At 40.5% G+C, this 20,582-nt stretch overlaps 1 protein-coding gene across 2 annotated transcripts; it reads right to left on the reverse strand.

Annotated features, from left to right (window-relative positions):
* Window positions 1–1,821: 1,821 nt before the first annotated feature.
* On the reverse strand, window positions 1,822–15,339 carry rxrba (retinoid x receptor, beta a). Of its 2 annotated transcripts, XM_079570983.1 has the most exons (12): window positions 15,245–15,339; window positions 14,359–14,507; window positions 12,899–13,134; window positions 12,279–12,432; window positions 11,067–11,246; window positions 9,872–9,892; window positions 8,883–9,046; window positions 8,343–8,472; window positions 8,099–8,231; window positions 5,212–5,303; window positions 5,011–5,116; window positions 1,822–3,821 (listed from the first exon to the last, which is right to left on the reverse strand). In XM_079570983.1, the coding sequence occupies exons 2-12, from the start codon at window positions 14,372–14,374 to the stop codon at window positions 3,674–3,676; spliced, it is 1,380 nt and encodes a 459-aa protein (XP_079427109.1). In that variant the 5' UTR covers window positions 14,375–14,507; window positions 15,245–15,339; the 3' UTR covers window positions 1,822–3,673. The 2 variants fall into 2 exon arrangements, with proteins under 2 accessions (XP_079427109.1, XP_079427110.1); XM_079570984.1 differs by lacking the exon at window positions 9,872–9,892.
* Window positions 15,340–20,582: the final 5,243 nt, after the last annotated feature.

Raw genomic sequence — 20,582 nt, forward strand, 5'->3', positions numbered from 1 at the left:
TGAACTTACTGGGCAGCACGTGAAGAATTGGCAAATCTCATTTAAGTTCCCAAAGGTTTTAGTTTTAAAGCAAACAAGCGAGTATCAAAAAGCAAAACTCGATGATTGGAAGTGTCAGCGCATACAAGCGAGACAGTCCGGCTGCATCTTCTGCCTCGGAATTACTAATCATAAGTTTTCTTTTCACATAATGCTGCTTATTCGGGAAATACTTCTAAACATTCTGCCCCTCAAAGCGGGCAAAGAGAAAACAACCTTCCATAATCTTACAAGAGATCTTCTAATGTGCAGGAAACTCCTTGTCCACAATTCAAAACTGCCCTTCCCCTTTCCCCCCAAATACAAAACACACTAGTATCTGGAAGAGCAAAGTATAACAGTAACACACGAGCACTCCGCTGGTGTTTGAGAAGCACATACAGTAGGATAAAACGAGGATCAAAAGCCACGCAAACACTGAGTGAAATCTGCGGTTTCGGCCTCGCCTGAAACGCAGACGACGACTGTGATTTGTCTGAGGAGTTGCATACTGTAATTGCATTGATGTAGATGTGCACCATCGCTTTAGCACCTGGAAGAGAGACTTGTGTGCCTCTCATTTATCGGATGATTGTGTAACTATCGCTCAATGCAAGCTGAAACTATCTACACAGCTTTGAATATATCCGTGTGTGCATGATGTGTCTATCCCTGTTTGAGTGGAAAAAAAAACAAAAGGTTCTAGTAAGTCTCCTGATCGTGCAGTAGCTTCACGCGACATACTACATTAGGTTGCGTTCACGTGATGTTATAAGATGCTAAAAAAGCCACTAGTTTCAATCAGAGTGGCTAATTGTGGCTCTCATGGTTTGAGTTTTGACCCTGATCTTTACCAAAAACACGTCAAGTCAAAACTAGCATCGAGGTCGGCCTTATCGACCAAAACTGAAGATTTCAAAAGAGAAATCCTTCCCACAAGACCTTGTAGTATAGTGGATTTGGATCATTGTTAGCACTGCCATTATTGCAAGGTTAGGTGACTGAGATTTACACATGTTTGCGAACACAACTAATATAAAAAACGCAGGATAAGTTAAAAATGTGCAAAAGTTCGGCTTTTATCATGTCTTTCTCAGTTTGTACATTGTAGCCTTGCTAAAGTTTTAAAGACTTGTTTGGTATCACTTTATTTTACAGTCACTTGAAACATTGTGCCATAACTTGTATTAGTACTTTGTAGTTACATAATGTCATAGGACACAAGACCCTTAAGGTTAGGGTTAGAGTCTTATTACATTATGTACCTACAAACTACAAATACATATTATTCCATTATTATCTAACCCATAGGTACAAGTGATAACACAATGTTACAGAGCACTTTACATTGTACTAAATTTAGTTAGGTATAATGTATCATGGGTAGGGTTGGGCGATATTGATGAAAATCAAAATCTCGACATTTTTGGGGACTTTCTCAATAAAGATGATGCAGCGATATTTTGGCAAACCATCAGAGACATAAAAACTGTGCTGCAAATATCTTTGCATCGCTTTGTCGCTCAAAACGATAATTGTCCTGAACAGACTACAAAAGGGCATATTTCCCCCCAATTTTATCCCCTACTTTTTCTCCATTTTTAATCCCCCTATTTCCCATTTTTGAAATAGATTTTTCCCTATTTTTCCCCCCCAATTATACCAATAGTTTATGTGTTTTGCCCCTATCTTTTCCCATTATTGACCCACCTTTTTATATAATTTTCATTTTTTTTCCCCAATTCCTTAACATTGGAGGTAAACTTGATATTGCACATTTGCGTATCTTCCAAACTGCTATTTCGATATTATCTTGTAGACGATATATCTCCCACCCCTAATCAAGGGTACTGTAAAATAAAGTGTTACCTCTTGTTTTGACACAATTTGGCAGTAAAGGCAGTTATCAAATATTGCAGCCGTAATTCGGACTTTTCTATTACAAATGAAGCCACAATGGGCAAAAACATCCTACATCTCAAAAATGCTACGTGAACGCAACCTATTCGCCGCAATTTAGTCAATATTTCAATCACAGTAAATTTCAAGTGTCTGCGTCCAAAAATATCCAGCGGATCAATCAATAGTAAAACGGACAAAATGAAAAGTTGGCCTCTCTTGGTGCAAAGGTAGCAGTGAGGGGTGGTTTGGCCCTGGGCTCAGTAACACGGGAAACAAGTCTGATAAAAAAGCGGTTTGAAATAGGGTTTGTCTGACCTATTTTTCTTTTACATCAAGGTGATTACTATGGGCAGGCTTTTGTTTTCACATGATTCTCGTTACTGGTTCGTAGTTATTTACAATGACTGTACAAAAATTCCAAGCACTGAGTCAGTACAGAGTAGACGACTGCAGGTAGTACGTGTAGGATTTTCAATTAGGAGCGTGTTTAAAATTTGTGTTATTAGTGCTTATTGCCATTAAAACACTTAAACGTAACTAGCATTATTAGATTTCCCCACATACCAAAAATAAGGTGATTAAATGTGCAGTAACTATATACTTTTTTCATTAACAGTGGTTTGTGGTAGGCTACATTTCTTTTCCAGCAATAAAAACCTCAGTTATTTTTTTAATCTGTGCCTGATGAAAAAAATAACAAACAATGACCTTGCCCTAATCTTTCACAATACTGGTCACACAAAAATAAAAACTAGGGATGCAACCATTAGAAAGCCCTACACATAGTACCCCTCGAAGTTTGAAAAAGAGATGGTCATTTCTTGGGAAAAACAGGAACATTTACATAGATACAATTCACAAAAGTGCATAATGACCACCAGCAAAGGGGAAATTTAGAGGAGCAGGGGATAAAAGGATGAGTAAATACTATATCATATTGTGAGCATGAGCGTGAGCTTCCTGTTTGCCTCGAGCTGCTCAAAATGCCAAAGAAAGGAGAGGACCAATAACAAACGAAAAATGCAAATAAAACAAAACGATTCAAGTCACTCTTCTTGCCTTACAAAGCCGCTGTGCGCATCAGGGTGGGAGGGACGCAATCAGTCTGTTCAACGTGTGTTCCCAGCCCACTGTTCCTGGATATCAATGCCTTTGAAAAAGCTCTCATTTCATGAGTACAGTACTTCAAAAGAGAAACTCAAAAAAGTTTCATATCATATTTAAAATGCACAAAATATTAAAATACCAAATTGGGTGTATTGGCAGAGGCGTGTTGGCTTCTGCAGGACACTCCTCTGAAAATACAGTTTTATGCATCTGCTTTAAGGTGAAAATCTGATTGAAATGCAATATAAATAATTTTTGACTAAATAACTAATCAAAAATGGGCACATATATAAAAAGGTGCATATAGCACTGTAACCAATCCAACAATCCATGTAAAAAAGGGAAGTATATTAGCTACGCATAAGCAAAATGCCACAGTGGACAAAACATGATGTAAAATTAAGACGTTAATCCCGACGACTAAACCAGGGGGAGGTGTGGGGAGCATTAGTTTGCGCGTCTAAGTGTACATTTGTGTTATTCTATCAGATTATCGCGCCTGCCGTGATCTGCGCGCTCGTGTGGAGACAATTTTGTCCAGTGAGATTGTGTTTTTGTGTGTGTTCAAGAAGCGCCGCCTCACGACCAGCAGCAAAGTGAAGTCCCGCAAGAGGGAGGCGCGCAATGGGACCAGGCCGGGCTCGTTTTAGGTGAGCTGGTGCGGGGCCTCCAGCATCTCCATCAGGAAAGTGTCAATAGGCGTGTCCCCGATGAGTTTGAAGAAGAACAGATGCTCCAGGCACTTCAGGCCGATGGAGCGCAGCGCTGGAAGCCGGAGGAGCAGCTTCGCAAACCTGGGTCAGAGAGACATTGATGAGACAATCCTTATTCTTCCACAAGGCCCAAAACAATGACCACGATCTTGAAAAGACACATGTAATTTACTTGATTAACTTGGGATAATTTGCCTTAAATCAAGACCTTTCACTCTTATTCCGGTAATGTTCAAATCCAGGCTGAAAACAGTTAATTTTACTCGTGCATTTGACAACTGAAAGTATTTTATCTGCACTCTTGCCTTTTACTGTAATAAAATATATATTTATGTTTTGTTTTATGGATTGATTTAATTTGTTTTCTTGTTGTTCAGTTGTTGTTTCAGCTGTTATGCAACTGTGAAGCACTTTGAATTGCCTTGTGTATAAACTGTGCTCTACAAATAAACTTGCCTTGCCTTCAAGCAGAACTAAGTAACTCATGCCCCTAGAGGCCATAAGTGCCACTGCAGGTGTAGTAGCATGTTGCGTTTATTACTCATTAATTGTTCGTAAGAGTAAATACTACAATAACAGAAAAGACAAAGGGAGAGAGGGATATTGTACATCCAATTACACAATGGGGATTTTTTTTTTTCACTCTAACTTGGCTGTAAACACTGTTTAAGTGGCACTAGCCCGCTGTTAGCTTTGCCCGTTAGCCTGTTAGCTTCTTCTTTGTGATTCTATTAGTGTGTATTGCGCCTCTGGCCAGGTGCAGGAAATTTGCAAGGGTGTTTTATTGGACAGAGACACCAGGAGGAGATGAAAGACCCCCCAATCATCCCATCAACACTTGTATTACCCCCAGAGGGACTACGGAAAGGACATATTGAGGTAAACAAGGCACTCAGTTCTTCTTTAATTGCTTGGGGCGCAAGTTATTTTCTTCTTCTATTTGAGAAAAACAATGTTTAGGTAACGTTACTCTTACTTAAGTTAATATTTTGGCATCTCTATTCTGGGTTTAAACCATATTGCAACAAAAAGACAGTTTGTGGTCTATGTTTTCACAGGCCATTGGGAAAAACTAAGTCATACTTTATTCACTGCTTCATTCAATGCTAACGCAGTCTGTGCTGTGTTTACGTGACTGAGGGCATGCGTGAAGACCAGACAGGTACAAATGAACTCGTCTAAGCTAAGGTAAGAACATATCTCAGTATGTAAAAACGGTTGCCTATTCCTTTAACGTGCCACTTTCGTCCATTTCCGTGTCGACCATTACCTGCCCTGTTGGTCGGGATACTTGTGTTTGCAGTAAGCTTCTAAAGACGCGTACACTCTCTCTCTCAGCAGCTCCACCTCACTCGAATTTGACAAACCCTTGGCATCTTTAGGAAAAAACGGACAATTAATAAACATTTTCCGAGTCAATCAATTTCACTATATAACAATTTACAATATACTTTTTTTCATTCAAAAATACCTGGATTAAAAAGAATAATCGCTCGAAGGCAGCCCAGCTCTGTCTTATCCATTTGCATGTCTCTCATCTTACTCACAAGCTCAGTCAAAACTCTGCCAAATACGAAACAAACCAGGCTTCAGCAAGTGACACGGGAGGTCGATGACATCACAGACAGACACAGAAATACGAGCAAAAGCAGCAAGAGGGCGCAACGTTTTGTAAACATCAGATCAACTCGATGGATTAGTAATTAGGAGCATGTCAACTTTGTACTAAAGACTCACACATCGACTTTTTTATCACATTGTTTGACACTGAAATGACCAAAGCTAATCATAACCTATGTTTATTGGTCAAGGTCAACAAAGACACTGATCAGCTCAGTCCAAATTTAACGTTAGTTGAACTTAGGGATGGAACGACAAACAATAATATCATTAATGTTAAAAAAGATTTTTTGATTTTTTTTATGTCAAAAAATGCGGGAATTAATCGATTGCCACATTTTTTGATTATCATGCTAGAAGATAATCGCTAAATCCATCAGACAACCAGTGCCAGGAACTTTACCGGGAGTGGGTAAATGGTATTTAGGATTTCAGTAGGTTAGTACCTCATCTAAATCCATTCTTTGATTACGAAACTGCAGAAATAGCATTTTCTGTGTCGAGCTGCTCCCTAGCTGCATGTTTTGTATTGATGACAACAGTAGTGCCTTTAAATACTTACTTTATGTCTCACTCAATATGACATTTACAGCAAACAATGAAGAGGAATATTTAATAATTGGCCAATCCCCATCATTTCTGCAGTTTCAGTGATCTTTTAACCATTGGCAAATATCATGAAAATATCGTATTTTGGCCAAGATAATTGTAATATATTATCGTCCCATCCCTAGTTGAACTGAAGAAATTGTCATTGCAACTTCATCTAACTAGACGAACTGAATAAAGCTTTGTGAAGTGAAGCATCTTCACGACTTAATAACAGGGCTGGGGACCATTAAAGTTTTGATACCGGTACTTACACAATACTTGGTTTACAATATAATGTTAATTTATTCAATAAAAGACTATTTATTTAAATTTGAATCATTTATTTGGCTGAATCAACCAATTAACTTCCTTTAATGCTGACCCTGGACTAAACAGGCATCAAAAGATTTTTTCCTGGTACCTGACTTTGACACTTATATATTTTTTCGATGCCAGTGTTACCCAAACTTTTTTTCCCCAAAACTTCATACTGGTATCAATTAACGGTACCCAGCCCTACTTAAGAACCGCAAAAAAACAAACAAGAATAAGAGAGAACAAGAGTAAACACAAATAGAGAATATTTTTCTTATTAATTCCATTATTTTAACAAAATGCAACAAAATGCCCATGTTCAGACACATGCAGGAGAAGCTGGTGAGATGTAATGTAAAAGTCCAATAAAGTGTCATTGTAATTGTATTTATTGCTTTTGATTTTATAACTCCAAAAAAATAGTACTCTTATTTCAACACGCTTAGTAAGACTATAATTTCCAGTCTCTTCTAATAATCTACATTTAATGGATTTAGTTCAAAATATGATGCTATAGAGTCAGGCAAACACACAAATCGCTAACGTTTGGCTGCCTGTTGTGAGACGACTTCAAGCCACTTGATGAGCAGTGGAAAACAGGTCAAGAGCTGCTGATAGTTCTGGATGAAGAGGAAGGGGTCGAAGTGTTTGTGTCGTGAAATAATTACCTTTCAAATATGGCCCCAACCTCAGCATTGTTCTGCCTGTGTATTCAATCACAGTGTGTTATTACAGTGTTATTACAGTTACATTGTTGCCGTTGCTGTATGTTTGATTTGAAGAGCTGCAGCTTCATGTATATACGATTGTTTACAAAATGCATTTTATTGCTGAAAAATAAACTGAAACTATAATTATGGATAAAATGTAGAGTGACAGACGGCTTTAGTGGATCAGAGTGAGGATCTTAAATAACGCCCTTAAGCTCACTCTTTACTGTCTGCTTCTATTCGCTGAAATCTCAGATGGCAAACCACCTTTTTGCTACACTGAAAAACACACAGATCTTCTGAAGATAAAAATAACATAAACCATGGTAAAAATCACAGTTTAAGTAACAGCATGATTAGGCCAAACAGGCAACGTTTACATAAAAGTTTACTTAAGCAGAAAAGGCAGTTGCCTGTAGTGCTGTTTTTACCAAAGAAGAGGCTGTAGTGCCTACATTTGACAAATCTGTCACATGAAGAAAGCAGAGCTGAGTGAAAACTAAGAATTTAGAACAGTAGAAGAAAGGAGTCATTCACCATGAAACTTGTAAGCTGACTGAGGTCAGGTTCTATTAAATATGTTTTACTGTGAAAGGTTAGAGAGATCAGAAATGTGTTTTGTGAATATATGGTGGCACGATCACTTGATTTTAAAAAGAAATGCAATTTATAATGCATATTTGTTTTAATACTTACAGATTTCATGTGTTCTATTTGTTTTTATGACAATTTATTATGCAATGCTCCACAAATCACAAAAAAGCTCAATGTTCATGGGAATGGATAAAACAACTGCATTACAGTATTTTTACCCCTTTATTATTAGTTAGTACTGAGATAGCCAGCCATTCTTACCTAATAGTGAGTTATTATGAAGGGCTTCTATGAGCTTGTCTGAAGGGGCATGTGTTCATGCAAATCTATATGTAAGCATTAGTCACCAGCTTCCCAGGCATGCGCTGTGTGTCCAATGGACAAAGAAGCAAAATCTCTCCAGAAATCACAGCCACAAAGAACTCAGCAGGAAAGAAGGATCTCCTCAAAGTGTTTTTGAATCAGTAAAACTGCACTTTATCTGAACCCTTCGCTCTTTACTGCTCAATCTGTGTGCTGTTACTGTACCTGTCAAAGATTGCCCCGACTCCTGCACTGTGCGCGCTGTTCCTGTGGACATGCAGCCCAGTGGCCAGTAAAATCCCATCTTTGACTGAGATTGAGCGATGAGAGAAAGACGCTATCAGGAGTTCATTCCAGCCTGTGGAGACGGATCAGAGCAAACCAAACATTTAGGGCTCAAGGAGTTTCTGGAAAACACAAATCTGCACAACTGGGAATCTAAATGGATAATGTTAACTTAAATATTGACCTGCACGGAGCAAAATGACTTGGTCGTCCAGAGGAAGCTCAGAGAAATGAGGAATCCTCTTTGCCCACTCCACCAGAGTGAAGAGCTGCTTGTCTGCTGCCTGACAGATGTTGGTAACGGGATCGTTGGGCTGAAACAAGACACCAAACAATGAGAAAACTAGAAACAAATATGGTCATAATTATGTATTTTTTGCATCCATCTAACGTGCAGTGAAAATAACTGTAGCGTTTAAAGCTGCTGTAGCTGATTTAGCCACGGCTAAACTCATTTCTTGCTCCCAGACACCATTCTGCAGTCCGATTCTTCACATACAACTTTCAAAGGAAGTGGACTTTACCATCACAGAAACAGAAACCATAATCAATCAGTGCGTTTTTCCAAGTTGACAATAAATGAAAAGATTTTATAATAAAACCAGACACACGTAGGGGTCTAATCTGAAGAAAAATGTTTGCTTATAAGCTCCATTACAGTCGCTTTAATAATCTACAATAAAAGCACACACAAAACCCTGACTGAATTCAGGTCTTCACTCACTGAGCTGCCGCCGGAGCTGCCGTCTGAGTGGAGCTCTGTCTTCTGCTCCACGGCCATCTCCGCCTCCAGGATCTTCTCCACCGGCATCTCCTCGTTCACGACGCTGGTTGACTCCACCTCGGCCGCCTCCTTCTCCCTGTTCCGCTGCCTCTCCTCTTGCACAGCTGTGGTAACACATTGGCAGCAAACACACAGACAGAGAAGAACACAAGGGGCAAACGCGTAAGCACCAGAATCAAAGGTGTAGTGCTGGGAAACGGTGAAGGGTGAACGTAAAGAAGCGCAAATGAAAAGAAGCCGATGTCAGTGAAAAATTACAGTAAAAAAACAAAAAAAAACAAAGGCAAGTGATGAATTAAAAAGATGGTTATGAACAAAGAAACTTGTGAATAAGCTTAACATCAAAAACATTTACCAAGCCGTGACTTTAGAGCAGATTAATGCAACAATCAATGTAAAACAGCAGGACAGAGGAATAACTTTTACCAATTTTGTTTAAACGTTCATTCTCTTTCATACAACTCAACATAGTGCCCAATCTGCAACTACATTACCCTTTCGAAATAAGCAACTCAATCAGATTTGCTCCTATTTATGGCGAAGCGAGAAGAGTTTACTATAAAGGCTGTAGTGAAAACTCTAAACAAGAGGCAGGTTTGCTCGGTGGCAGTACGGTTGTTTTCCTTGTCAGACGACTTCCCAAACCTCCCAAAGTCTGTAGTGTCTCCAACCAACCAGGGGAGATCTGGGGTATGCATTTCAACATTTTCAGTAAGTCGTTTAGATCTTGTGCAATGATATTCACGTGCCCTTTTTAATACAAAGCAGTGATTTAGAAGGAAATTATGACTTTTGTATCACAAGCTCCATCTAACACCATGCTTCTCTTCTTCTACGCCAATTTAGTGTATTATAAAGACAAAAAAAAAAATCTCTGTAATTTGCTCATTCGTACAGTCCCAGACACACACCCCTTTCCTTTTCCTTACATCTGACGTTCATCTCGGCCACTACAGAAGGGAGGGGGGAGAGAGATCGAGGAAACAAAAAGGGAAGAGAGGGGGAGAGGGGGTTAGTGTTTGTAAAACTTATCCACCCTCAATCCCCCCCTTCCACCACTAGACTACAGATAATTTACCAAAACGGTTTGTTTTTGGATTGGAGAATGTGCTATTGTCACTCTTTCAGATGTGGAGCAGGAGTAGGGCTGCACACAGTATTAATATTTGTTAACTGTCTTCAATATAGCGATATTTTTCTCATCTATTTACTATTTCACCACAGTATGTTCAATTAAAATCAACACACATTTTATTGAAAAGCTAATTCGGGACCAAATCAAGGGTAAAATGGAACTAAATTAGGAAAAGTGTGCCAAAGGCTAAACATTTGCACATCTTAAAGGTGCACTATGCAACTTTTGAAGTGAAAAAAAAAGAAGAAAAAAAAAGAAATCTGAATATTTGTGTATATTTGACCTTTTAGTGACTCAGTGGCCTTTGACCTTTGCTTTCCCTCACAGTGGCCTTCATGACGCTCCAGGATCAGTTGCTTTAATGGGTTCGTACCAGAAACTGACCAGAAACTGGCCAGAAACCCCAAAACAATTGATTCTGGAGCATCATAAACACTACTGTGAGGGAAAGCAAAGGTGACATGCTGCATCCACAAAGTCACTACAAGGTCAAATATCTTTTTTCACTTTTTGCATAGTGCATATTGTGGATTCTGGGAATATGAATATTGCGATAATGATACTTTGGCCACAGATAAAAGTAATAGGCAGGAGTTAGTATTCCTGTGTCAGATATATAGTATTTATCCAAATTATATTGCAAAATGCCAAAAGGAAAATCCCCAAATGTTGCAGCTGATCCTTCGTAACATGGTCAAGGTAATCCTGCTAAATTTATCCAACCAGAGCTCACGACGAGATTGTTCAGAATAGTTTAGATTAATTTTGCCTTCCCCCCCATCCCAGCCACACACTGCAGGACTACAGAATATTGCAATATCTGAAACATGACAAATGGACATTCCTCTAAAGCCGCTTTCTTGATTTTCAATTAATATTCGCTTTATTCATGAATGGGCAAATGCGGAATGTACCACAACACAAGTGTAAAAGTGGGATGGCAGAAAAAAAAATTATGCAGAATTTCCAGATAGTTCTTAAGTGCTTACCTTCTCTCTTCATGCCCATGGCCAGGCACTTCTGGTAGCGGCAGTACTGGCAGCGGTTCCTCTGTCGTTTGTCCACCATGCAGTCTTTATTGTCGCGGCAGGTGTAGGTCAGGTCTTTGCGCACCGTCCGCTTGAAAAAACCTTTACAACCTTCGCAGCTGTAGACCCCATAGTGTTTACCTGGAAAGCAAAAGACAGATGTAAGAGCCTGTTAAATGTATTCCGACGAGATCCAAACCATGTTTATAGCCAGACTGTACCAGGTCTAAACTAGGGCCTTGCCATGACTTGAGTATTTCTAAACAAGTTCTAACCGCAAAGATAGATTTTATTTATCATTCAGATGGGACAGGATGAAATTATGTTGCAATACTGTATCTAGAAGAACAAAAACATAAAAAAATGTCCTCTATTTACCCTCTAAACTACTTTTATAGTATATACTTTCATAACAAAAAGGGCAAAGAGCTACTTATGCTTCAAAGAAAAGCTACTTGTAAGTGTAAACTAAGTAACTCATGCCCCTAGAGGCCATAAGCGCCACTGCAGGTGTCGTAGCATGTTGTTTTTTTTACTTATTAATTGTTCGTGAGAGTCAATACTACGCTGACAGAAAAGACTAAGAGAGAGAGGGATATTGTGCATTGTGCCACAATTCAAAGACACAATGGAGATAATTTTTTTCACTCAAACTTGGCTCTAAACACTGCTAAAGTGGCGCTAGTCCGCAGTTAGCTTTGCACGTTAGCCTGTTCTTCTTCCTGATTCTACTAGTGTGTATTGTGCCTCCGACCTGGAGGTGCAATAGACAATGGTTTTCTGGCCAGAGACACCAGGGGGAGATGAAAGAGCCCCCTATCATCCCATTAGCACTTGTATAACCCCCAGAGGGACTACAAAAAGGATTAATTAAGGTAAACAAGTTACTTAGTTCTTCTTTAAATGCAATGCAATTTTTTAAAAATGACTTGGATTTTCTACTTATACTGAAACAGTCCGGTTACGATTGCCCTTGACATCATAAAAGTCTTCTCTGTCCTTTCACATTATCTAATATATAGCACCATACCCATATAAATAATAAATTAACCACCCTTTGCTGCATGACCTGTCATCTTGCAACTTCTAAAAAGCATAGTAATCTGAAAATCCATCTTTATAATCCTCAATAAAATGAAATATAAAATAAAACATCTGAAAAAGTTTGGTTACCGGAGGATCTGTCTCCGCAGATGGAGCAAAGCCGTTTCTGAGAAAGCATCGGCCCAGGACTGTGAGCCGTCAGCTGCTTCAAGCCTAAAGGAGGTTTCACATCATCTGAGCTGCTCACTGCATGGAGCCCTGACATAGACACTGTGGAGTTGATCTGTGAATGGGAACAACACAACAGGCAGAGGCTGTTAAGAATAGACAACACTGTTATATTCACATAATATACACAGAGACTTAGTGACCACTGTGTTTGTGTAATTAAGAGCACAATGGCACAATGGCCATTTGACAGTTTAGATCAGAGATGCCACAATTATTGGTAAAATTGGTCCGGTGTTGGCAAAAGCTGGATACAATTAAGTGTAGCATGTGAAAAGCTCATATGGAAATAGCAAATACATTTTCCAGCTCAGCTCACTTTTCTGAGCCAATTCAAACTGAATGAAGATCCAATAAACTGGACTTGTTGAACCATGAATAGAAAGTACGTACAAGCCTTGTTTTGTTGGAGAACCAGAAACCGTCAATCTTTACACTTTTTGCGAAGAAATTACGCTCACTAAAATAAGTTTGCATCTTTTTGAAATCTTACACTAAAGTCATATAAAGTTGGCGTTAACCTGTGGGCTGCTAATGGGTCCGTAACCCACTGAAGGTGTTCCTGGAAGGCAAGGGGAGCCCAGGGACGAGCTGATGACAGAAAAGGGGGAACCGATGCTGCTGATGGGGCTGTTGGCTCCTGCGCTGGTGATGGGAGGCAGGGAGGTCATGGAAGCAGCAGCCGACGGCACCAGAGGAGGAGAGCGCTGTCCCGAAGGAGGAGAGGACACCGACGAACTGTCCGGGCTTCGAGAATCTGAGGCACACACGGAGTTTCACGTTGTTATTTTTCATATGGATTGAGCTGAGGAGGTATCAGCTGGTCAGACAGACTGCGTTACTATTTGTTATTCTATTAAAAAAACTAGACAAGCAAAGTTTATTTATAGAGCAAAACTCATAGACAAGGAAATTCAAAGTGCTTCACAGCTACAAAAAATTACAAGAAGGCATATAATCAATCCACGAAAAAATACAGTATAATAATTAATTATTTGCATTAAGTGAAGAGTGTACAGCCAAGAAAAAAAACAGTTTTCAGCCTGGATTTGAACATTGTCAGAGTTGAGGCTTGTCTCACATCTTCTAATAGTCTGGACTTATGAACTGAGAGACAGAGCAGCTATGTGCTGAGTAAAAGGCGAAGCACTAACAAATCATAGCTGATACAGAAAATCCATTAAAGGAATAGGCCACCGTTTTTACATACTGAGATATGTTCTTACCTTAGCTTTGACGAGTTCTTTAGGACCTGTCTGGTCTTCCCCCGTGCCTTCAGTCAAGTAAATAGTAAATAGTAATAACAGGAGTAGTTTGGCATCCGCACAGTAAAGTGAAGATTACTGCGTGGATTTCGAACTACTCCTGGTATTATTACGCCTTACAATATAGTTCCCCCTTTTATCCGCTTAGAAAATCCACATTGTTTAATTTTGTGTAATTATACTTATAGTGTAACACTTCACGTAACCATATTTAAATAGGGAAAACGTGGAAGAGCTTGGTAGCTTCTATCTTGACCTGTTTTGGAGCTATAGAGGAGAGAGGGAGAGGCTAAATGCTAACGCCGTCTGCGCTGTGTTTACGTGACTGAAGGCACGGGGGAAGATCAGACAGGTCCTATAGAACTTGTCAAAGCTAAGGTAAGAACATATCTCAGTATGTAAAAACGGTGGCCTATGCTTTTAAGATTTAAAATTTGTTACAACAATGTATTTTTAACAGAATACAAGTCTATAATATAACTGTCCCATTACTATGACTGCAACAATAGTGCAGTATGCCAACTAATAATCACAAAATAATAAATAATATAATAATGATGATTTGGTAGTAAACTCAAATACGACATTATGCACTATTTGACAGAGGGCTTTTGGGGATCACCTTTTCCCTAAAATCAACCAGATCATTTTTGACAATCAAAGACAAAATCAAATGAACAATTTTGTGATTGCTGTCACGAAGCAGATTTCCTCACCTCTACTGTCTCCCATGATGGTGGCAGGGACACGGGGACTAGCAGATAACTTGACAGCAAAATGCCTCCGTCTGGTGCAGCCCGTAGTCAAACTCTAGACCGCGGACTGAGGCCCGGGCCCGAGCTCTTTTGGGAAACCAAAAATGGCTCTGAAATTCCGACACAACAGAGGATCACGTCAGATTTGGGAAAATGTCTGTAATAGCTCTACTGTGTGCAGACTGTGCGAACCGAACTGCCTGTCATTGATTTCACAAAAGTAGATTTAGAGCATCCTTCCTAAATTTAATTTCAATGGTTGATTTTATAAAGGGGAGGCTTTGCAGCAAGACGGGATCAAAGCCAATTCAATGTGTGCCAGTGTCACATCGACACTGTTCTGCACTGTCAACCATGCTTTAGAAACGAGCAAGTCAATCAGCCACATACGCGCTCGTAAAGACACGTGTATGTGTTTACTTATGTGTAATAACGCATGGACAGCCTTTGTTTATAACTGATCCAGCGACACAAAACAAACCATGGGTGCAGGCTAATGTTAGCATCAGCCCAAATGTAGCTAACCGCTGCGTGCAACGTAACACAAAACTGAAATCGCATCCATGCTGCGGAAAATAGAGGTGAGGCATATTTTATTGCAATCTTTGGTCAAAACAGCTTTGCGAGACATGCTATGCTTAAAATGTTCTGTGATTCAGTCGCAAAGCTGGGCATAGCCTTCTAGCTACAAAGGTTAGCCTCCTGACTGCTAGCCCAAATGCATATGGTCCAGGGCGCACCTCTATATCAATACTAATTATTCACAAGGCATTTGCCAATTTCACCCTAGCTCTACAGAGCATGGCCGATTATTGCAGCAGAAATAATGAGTGTAATAAATACAAACGTTTCTGCGGTCCCGATTCTTCGCATGAAAAGGATGTGGCGACCAGGCCCCGTGTGTCTGCGTCTCCCCCCGCTTTGCCTCGTAGTCAGCCCTCCCTCCCCCTGGGTGGATGAAAACATGATCATGGAGGAAGATATGGCTTAGTGCAGATGGATATTAACTGTGAATCAATGCAGGGTTTGTACTTTGTCCTCTCAGATGGAGAAGGAGCGGCATGTAAAGCTCACGCGTCCCTGGGGCGAGGGAGACTGGACTAGTGAAAGGGGTCACGAGGTCAAGACAAGTTCAGTGCAGCGACTGTCAGGGGTTATTATCGGACACTGAGCTGCGATCCACCAGCCGCACCTGGGCCAGACCTGGGCCGGCAATCTGGTCTATTACAGGTTAACAGTAGTTTTTAAGATACGTACTTGGCAATTACAAGCTCATAGCCATAACATCTAAGGCCGGGGAAATATTATGTTTGCTCCATATGCTCAACTCAAGTCAAAGTGATAAGTGATAAGACATGCAATGAAATCATATTTTTATTTATTCATCCATGTATTCGTGCATTCATTTATTTATAGAGAACGGATGGTGCAGATTAATAATCATATCAAAATATAAAATAGTTTTTTCTGAGTTAGTGAACTGAGAAATCTTTAGTCCCTGTGCCAGATGTCAAAAGGCAGCCTTAGAGAGTTTGGATTTATTTTGTGATGCTAATTCCCTTAACCATCTGTGAATTATATGAATAATCTAATCCCTAATGCCCCTTTTTCGCAGGACAAGGACATCTGATCTTTACATGTTGGGTAAGTGTCAAATTGTGTGAATATGAGACTTACTACAGAGATGAATTAATAGTATTTGACACAAACATTTTATAGACCACAGCTGTGATCTTTTTATGCATAATCCGTCATCATATCAAATGGTTATCCTACTTATTTGTCTGTATCCTTTGAGGCGAACTGAGTTGCCTTGTGTATGAAATGTGCGGTATAACTAAAGTTGCCTTGTGTACATGTTTACTGCACTAATTCTTACAGAATAGCCTATAACATTTTTTTTTTCACACATTTTTATTCACTAATATCCCCAAAGAGGACATGCATTAATTAACCATATTTTTTGCAGTCTTGTTTATGTGCAACAAAGTAATATAGTGATAGATCAGCATGGAGTGAGTGAACCCCCCTCACTTTCATGTGTGAAGTGCTTTGGGTGTGACTTGTGTCATATGAAAAGCGCTATACAAATAAGATTCCCTTCCCTCCCTTCCCTAAATATTGTCTTTAAAACTGACTAACAGTATTTTTGTTATTAGATGATTACATAACAAAAATAATACACAAAGAATACTTAATAGTTTGATTTTATTGATTTGCTACAGCACAGAAAATACATTCAAGCACATCAACAAAAAGTAGTATGTTCACAAAAATAAATAACCTTTTTAAAAACTAAAATAAAACACTATTGTTCCTCACTTGTTAACTAGAATACTGTTTCAATACTAACTAAAAACAGCTGCAATAATTGACTGTCCAAATATTTCCAGCTGCTCTGCGTGCACGGCTGCCCGCTTGTGAGTGGGACTGTGTTAAGGATTAGCCTCAGTGTGTGTCCACCAGTGATTAGCCTGGTCAGTGGGCCTGTTGTGCATTCACTCGGCCCATTAGCATATTAATACAGCCTCACTCTTGATCTCCTTCCCGCCCTCTCTCGTCCCTCGCTTTCTCCCTTTCTCCATACATATTTCCCAGACCGAGTTGTCGCTTCCTGCCGCTTCAATCTATAAATCTTCTCCAATTTACGCCATTCGCGCTGTGCAGTAGAAGGTTCTTTCGTCACACAAATTTGAAGGTGCCTTACGTTTTTTTCCTCCCTCCAAATAGTCCCCTCGTCCTTGTCCTTAGTCTGCAGGATCTTTGGCTTTCTTTTTCAACCTGCCGGCTCACTCGCTCTCTGGCCACTTCATTCAAATCCCCTACTCTCTCTCCTTGTTTCCCTTTCATTCCTCAAGTCTGCCCCCTGAACTTTGTTAAACATGGAAACACACACAGACAAAATCACAGGACTCTACACCCCCAACGCTCTCATTCAAGCTCCTTTTTCTGTTGTTCTCTCCAATCCGCGGCACATTTGGAAACTTCTCTACACTGCATATACTTATAGTACAAGCCAAAGACATTCACCTGCACTTTTAACATGGGTTTGGCTTTTCAGGCCTCCGTGCTGAAGCTTCCAACTCTCCCATCTGAAAACTTGATGACTGATCCGTACAGAGTGGGAACATTGCAGTTTGGCACCTGCAATCAGAAACCAAGTAAGTTATAAAATAGAAATTATGATGAAAATCATCTTGTTGCCCCATCAGGTTCTGTGCACTAGACCAACTTCAGCATCAGCTTTCAAAATACATAATATAATGAAAAGAAATTCAAACTTTTGCTGAGTTTCAGTGTAGGCTTGTCCCATAGATATGAAATGTTCAATATTTTCTCCAGAAGAACCCAGGCCTTCTTTTCAGTTAGACCAGGCTCAGGCCACTTTTAGTTGCAGTCCATTTCTGTTGAAAAGGTAGAGGCCAGGGGCGTGATGTCCATCCACAACTCCTGGTTTCACTGAGTCAGACGCAAGAATTGCGTTTGGACAATCAGCTCCGGACCTCCATATCTCTCTGTTATTCCTCAGAAGTCATCTGAAATTTACCATGTGAGCTGAGCATTTCAGATATCCGTCCATTCAATTGTTGACTTTGGGTTTAATAACGGCCTTTGACCCTTGCGGCCTCAGGTCAGTGATTGTGGACAAGAAGGAGCATCAGAATAGGATCGAGGCTGAAGCGGGAAAGAAAGAGAAAGAAAGGAGAGAAAAGAATAGTGGAGAATGCTCTAACTCATGCTTGTCCTCTGTGTGGGTGACACCATGATGAACGGAGGGGTCACCACCCGGGGGCAGGCCTGTCCAAAGGAGCCAGCGATGTGACCTCATACAAAAGAAGAAGTGGGTCCCCCAACGGTCACACAGATCAAAGAAAACAAAAGCCTGAGATGATAACTCAGCACAGCAGTAGAGCGCATTATTATCAGACACATGCGCAGCAGCGGCAGTAAATTTAACTGTGAGGAGGCGGGAGGGCCCTGGTCAGAGGAAGAAAGTGCAAATGCAAAAGTAAAGCTGTGACTTGCTCTAATCTGATTTGCAGTATGCAACATTTTCTCTTTATCTGATTCACTCCGTGAGGCGGTTTCTCTTTCTGTGGGAGCCGTCTTTATCCAAATGATGTGGTCTTTGGTGAGGCCTGGCCTATTCATGGGAACCCCATGTGCTGTGTGCCCACCATTGAGGTGCAGAGCAGCATGGCCACAAAGGATGGCAGCATTTTAGGGAGCCTTTGCCGACAGTTAATGTCTGCAGATTAAAGTTTAACGTTAAACTTAAGGGGGGGGAAAATCATCTTGGCATTGATTAAATAAAACAAAGCACATTTGAAAACAGCCATCAGGAATACAAACCAACAGCTAAACTATAACAACTTTACACTTGCACTGCACCTGCACCACAACATGGAACATGAGAGCAACCTGCCACCATAACATAATAGACACTATTCTACACAACTTTAACAGTCACCGATAACAACCATGAAGCCTTTGGGCCCAGTCCATCTGCTCTGACTTTGTGACATACACAGTCTCCAAACTAAAAGGTTTGGAACCAAAGTGAAAGTAAGTGAATTGAGAAGAAGCAGCTGCAAAGACACATAAGTAAAAGAACAAAAGTGCACCATGGATTCAACATTTGCCCCCATTGGGCCAAAAATGTAGCTGAAGAGTTTCTGCGTAAAGCTGATGCTGAAGTGGCTCTAAAGGCCTCAGAGGTTTCGTCCTTACATGTGCGGCGGCGGCGTGGCCTCCTCCTGCGGCTGAGTCCGACTTGAGTTTAAGTTGACCACGGCTCTCGATGTCTGACTGCACTTGTCCTGCTCCTCCATCTTTCCCTCTCAAAGCCTGAGCTTCCACTGATCCTGCGTCCCTCTGCCTCCCCTTCTTCAACTCTTTCAGGGCCCCCCCGCCTCCGCCTCTGCACTTCCTTCGCCCCGGCTCCGCGGCCCCGCCCTCTCTCTCTCCCCGCTTCACGCGCTCAATGTCGCTCGCCCTCTCCCTCGCCTCATTTCATGCAGCGGTGGGGTTACCTAAGAGACTGGGCATCAATGGAGAAAATCTGCTGTGGTACAATGAGTTGGGTGAGAGGCGGAGGGAGGGGGAGTGGGTGAGAGAGGGGTGATGGACAGAGCGTATTGGGCTTGTGGGGGGTGTGAAACTAAAGTGAAAGTCGGATGCAGAGAAATGTAGCTTAGAGTAATACAAAATATAGATTGCTTGATTTTTTCTAAGGTCAATTTTAAAACATTGTGTCCCATGATCAACATTATTTTCTCATTACATTGCAATATACAGTAGTTCAATGTTTTGGGATATTTATGTATATTGAGCGTAGCAATTAGGCCTTCAACATAATATCACCAAATTATTCATATTTCAATTTTAGAACATGCAATAACCAAGTCACAATCTATTGCTATGACACAGATCTTCCATTTTACTGAGATTTACCCTTTTCTTTTTGTTAGCACAGCCTTAAACAAAATGCTTAACTTAAAAGAATGTGCCTAAGTTCCTGATTTACTTCCCTTTTAGCCTTGTTTTGGATCTGATTTTGTGATTTCTTTGGACACAGTTTGAAGACAAAACTAATCGCTCAAAGTTTTAGTTTGATTTAATAGAATAGTGTTGAAGAATAATGATATGGCACAGTTATCAGTTGTTGCAAATTGTCAGCAACTCATATCGTGTCGACCTTGTCACAAAAAGACGTTTAATCTTGAAAGCTGCTGGAAAAACAGTCCCAATCACTCGACAACGTAATGCACTTTTATATCTGTTTGGTTTGACTCCCCAGGAGGTCCAGCACTAAAACAAGAACATCAGCGGCGCTAAACCAACAGAAGACTGGGTTGAGCGTTCTCTCTTCAGTGCAGTGTGGGCCTCTTTCAGCTTAAGTAATTACACTATTCCCCTTTAATCTATTCATTGGGTGTGTGTACAAGAGGTGTCTCCCAAAGATGGAGACAAAACACACACAACCTTGTTCAGAGGTTAGTTACTGATTAGCACCAAAACTGTTGCAGTTCATTTTCCGGCGGCTCCTTATTGAGCAGCTCGGGACGCCATTCAGCTCATCATTTGTTTCTGAGTTGGCAAACAGAGCCCCCACTGCTCAACTCTGTGCCTTTTACAGCACTCTCCCTGTGCCTTTTCTCATCAGAGGATGTGGGAAAACAATA

Source organism: Gobius niger, assembly GCF_951799975.1.
Source record: "Gobius niger genome assembly, chromosome: 14".
Taxonomy (NCBI): Eukaryota; Metazoa; Chordata; class Actinopteri; order Gobiiformes; family Gobiidae; genus Gobius; species Gobius niger.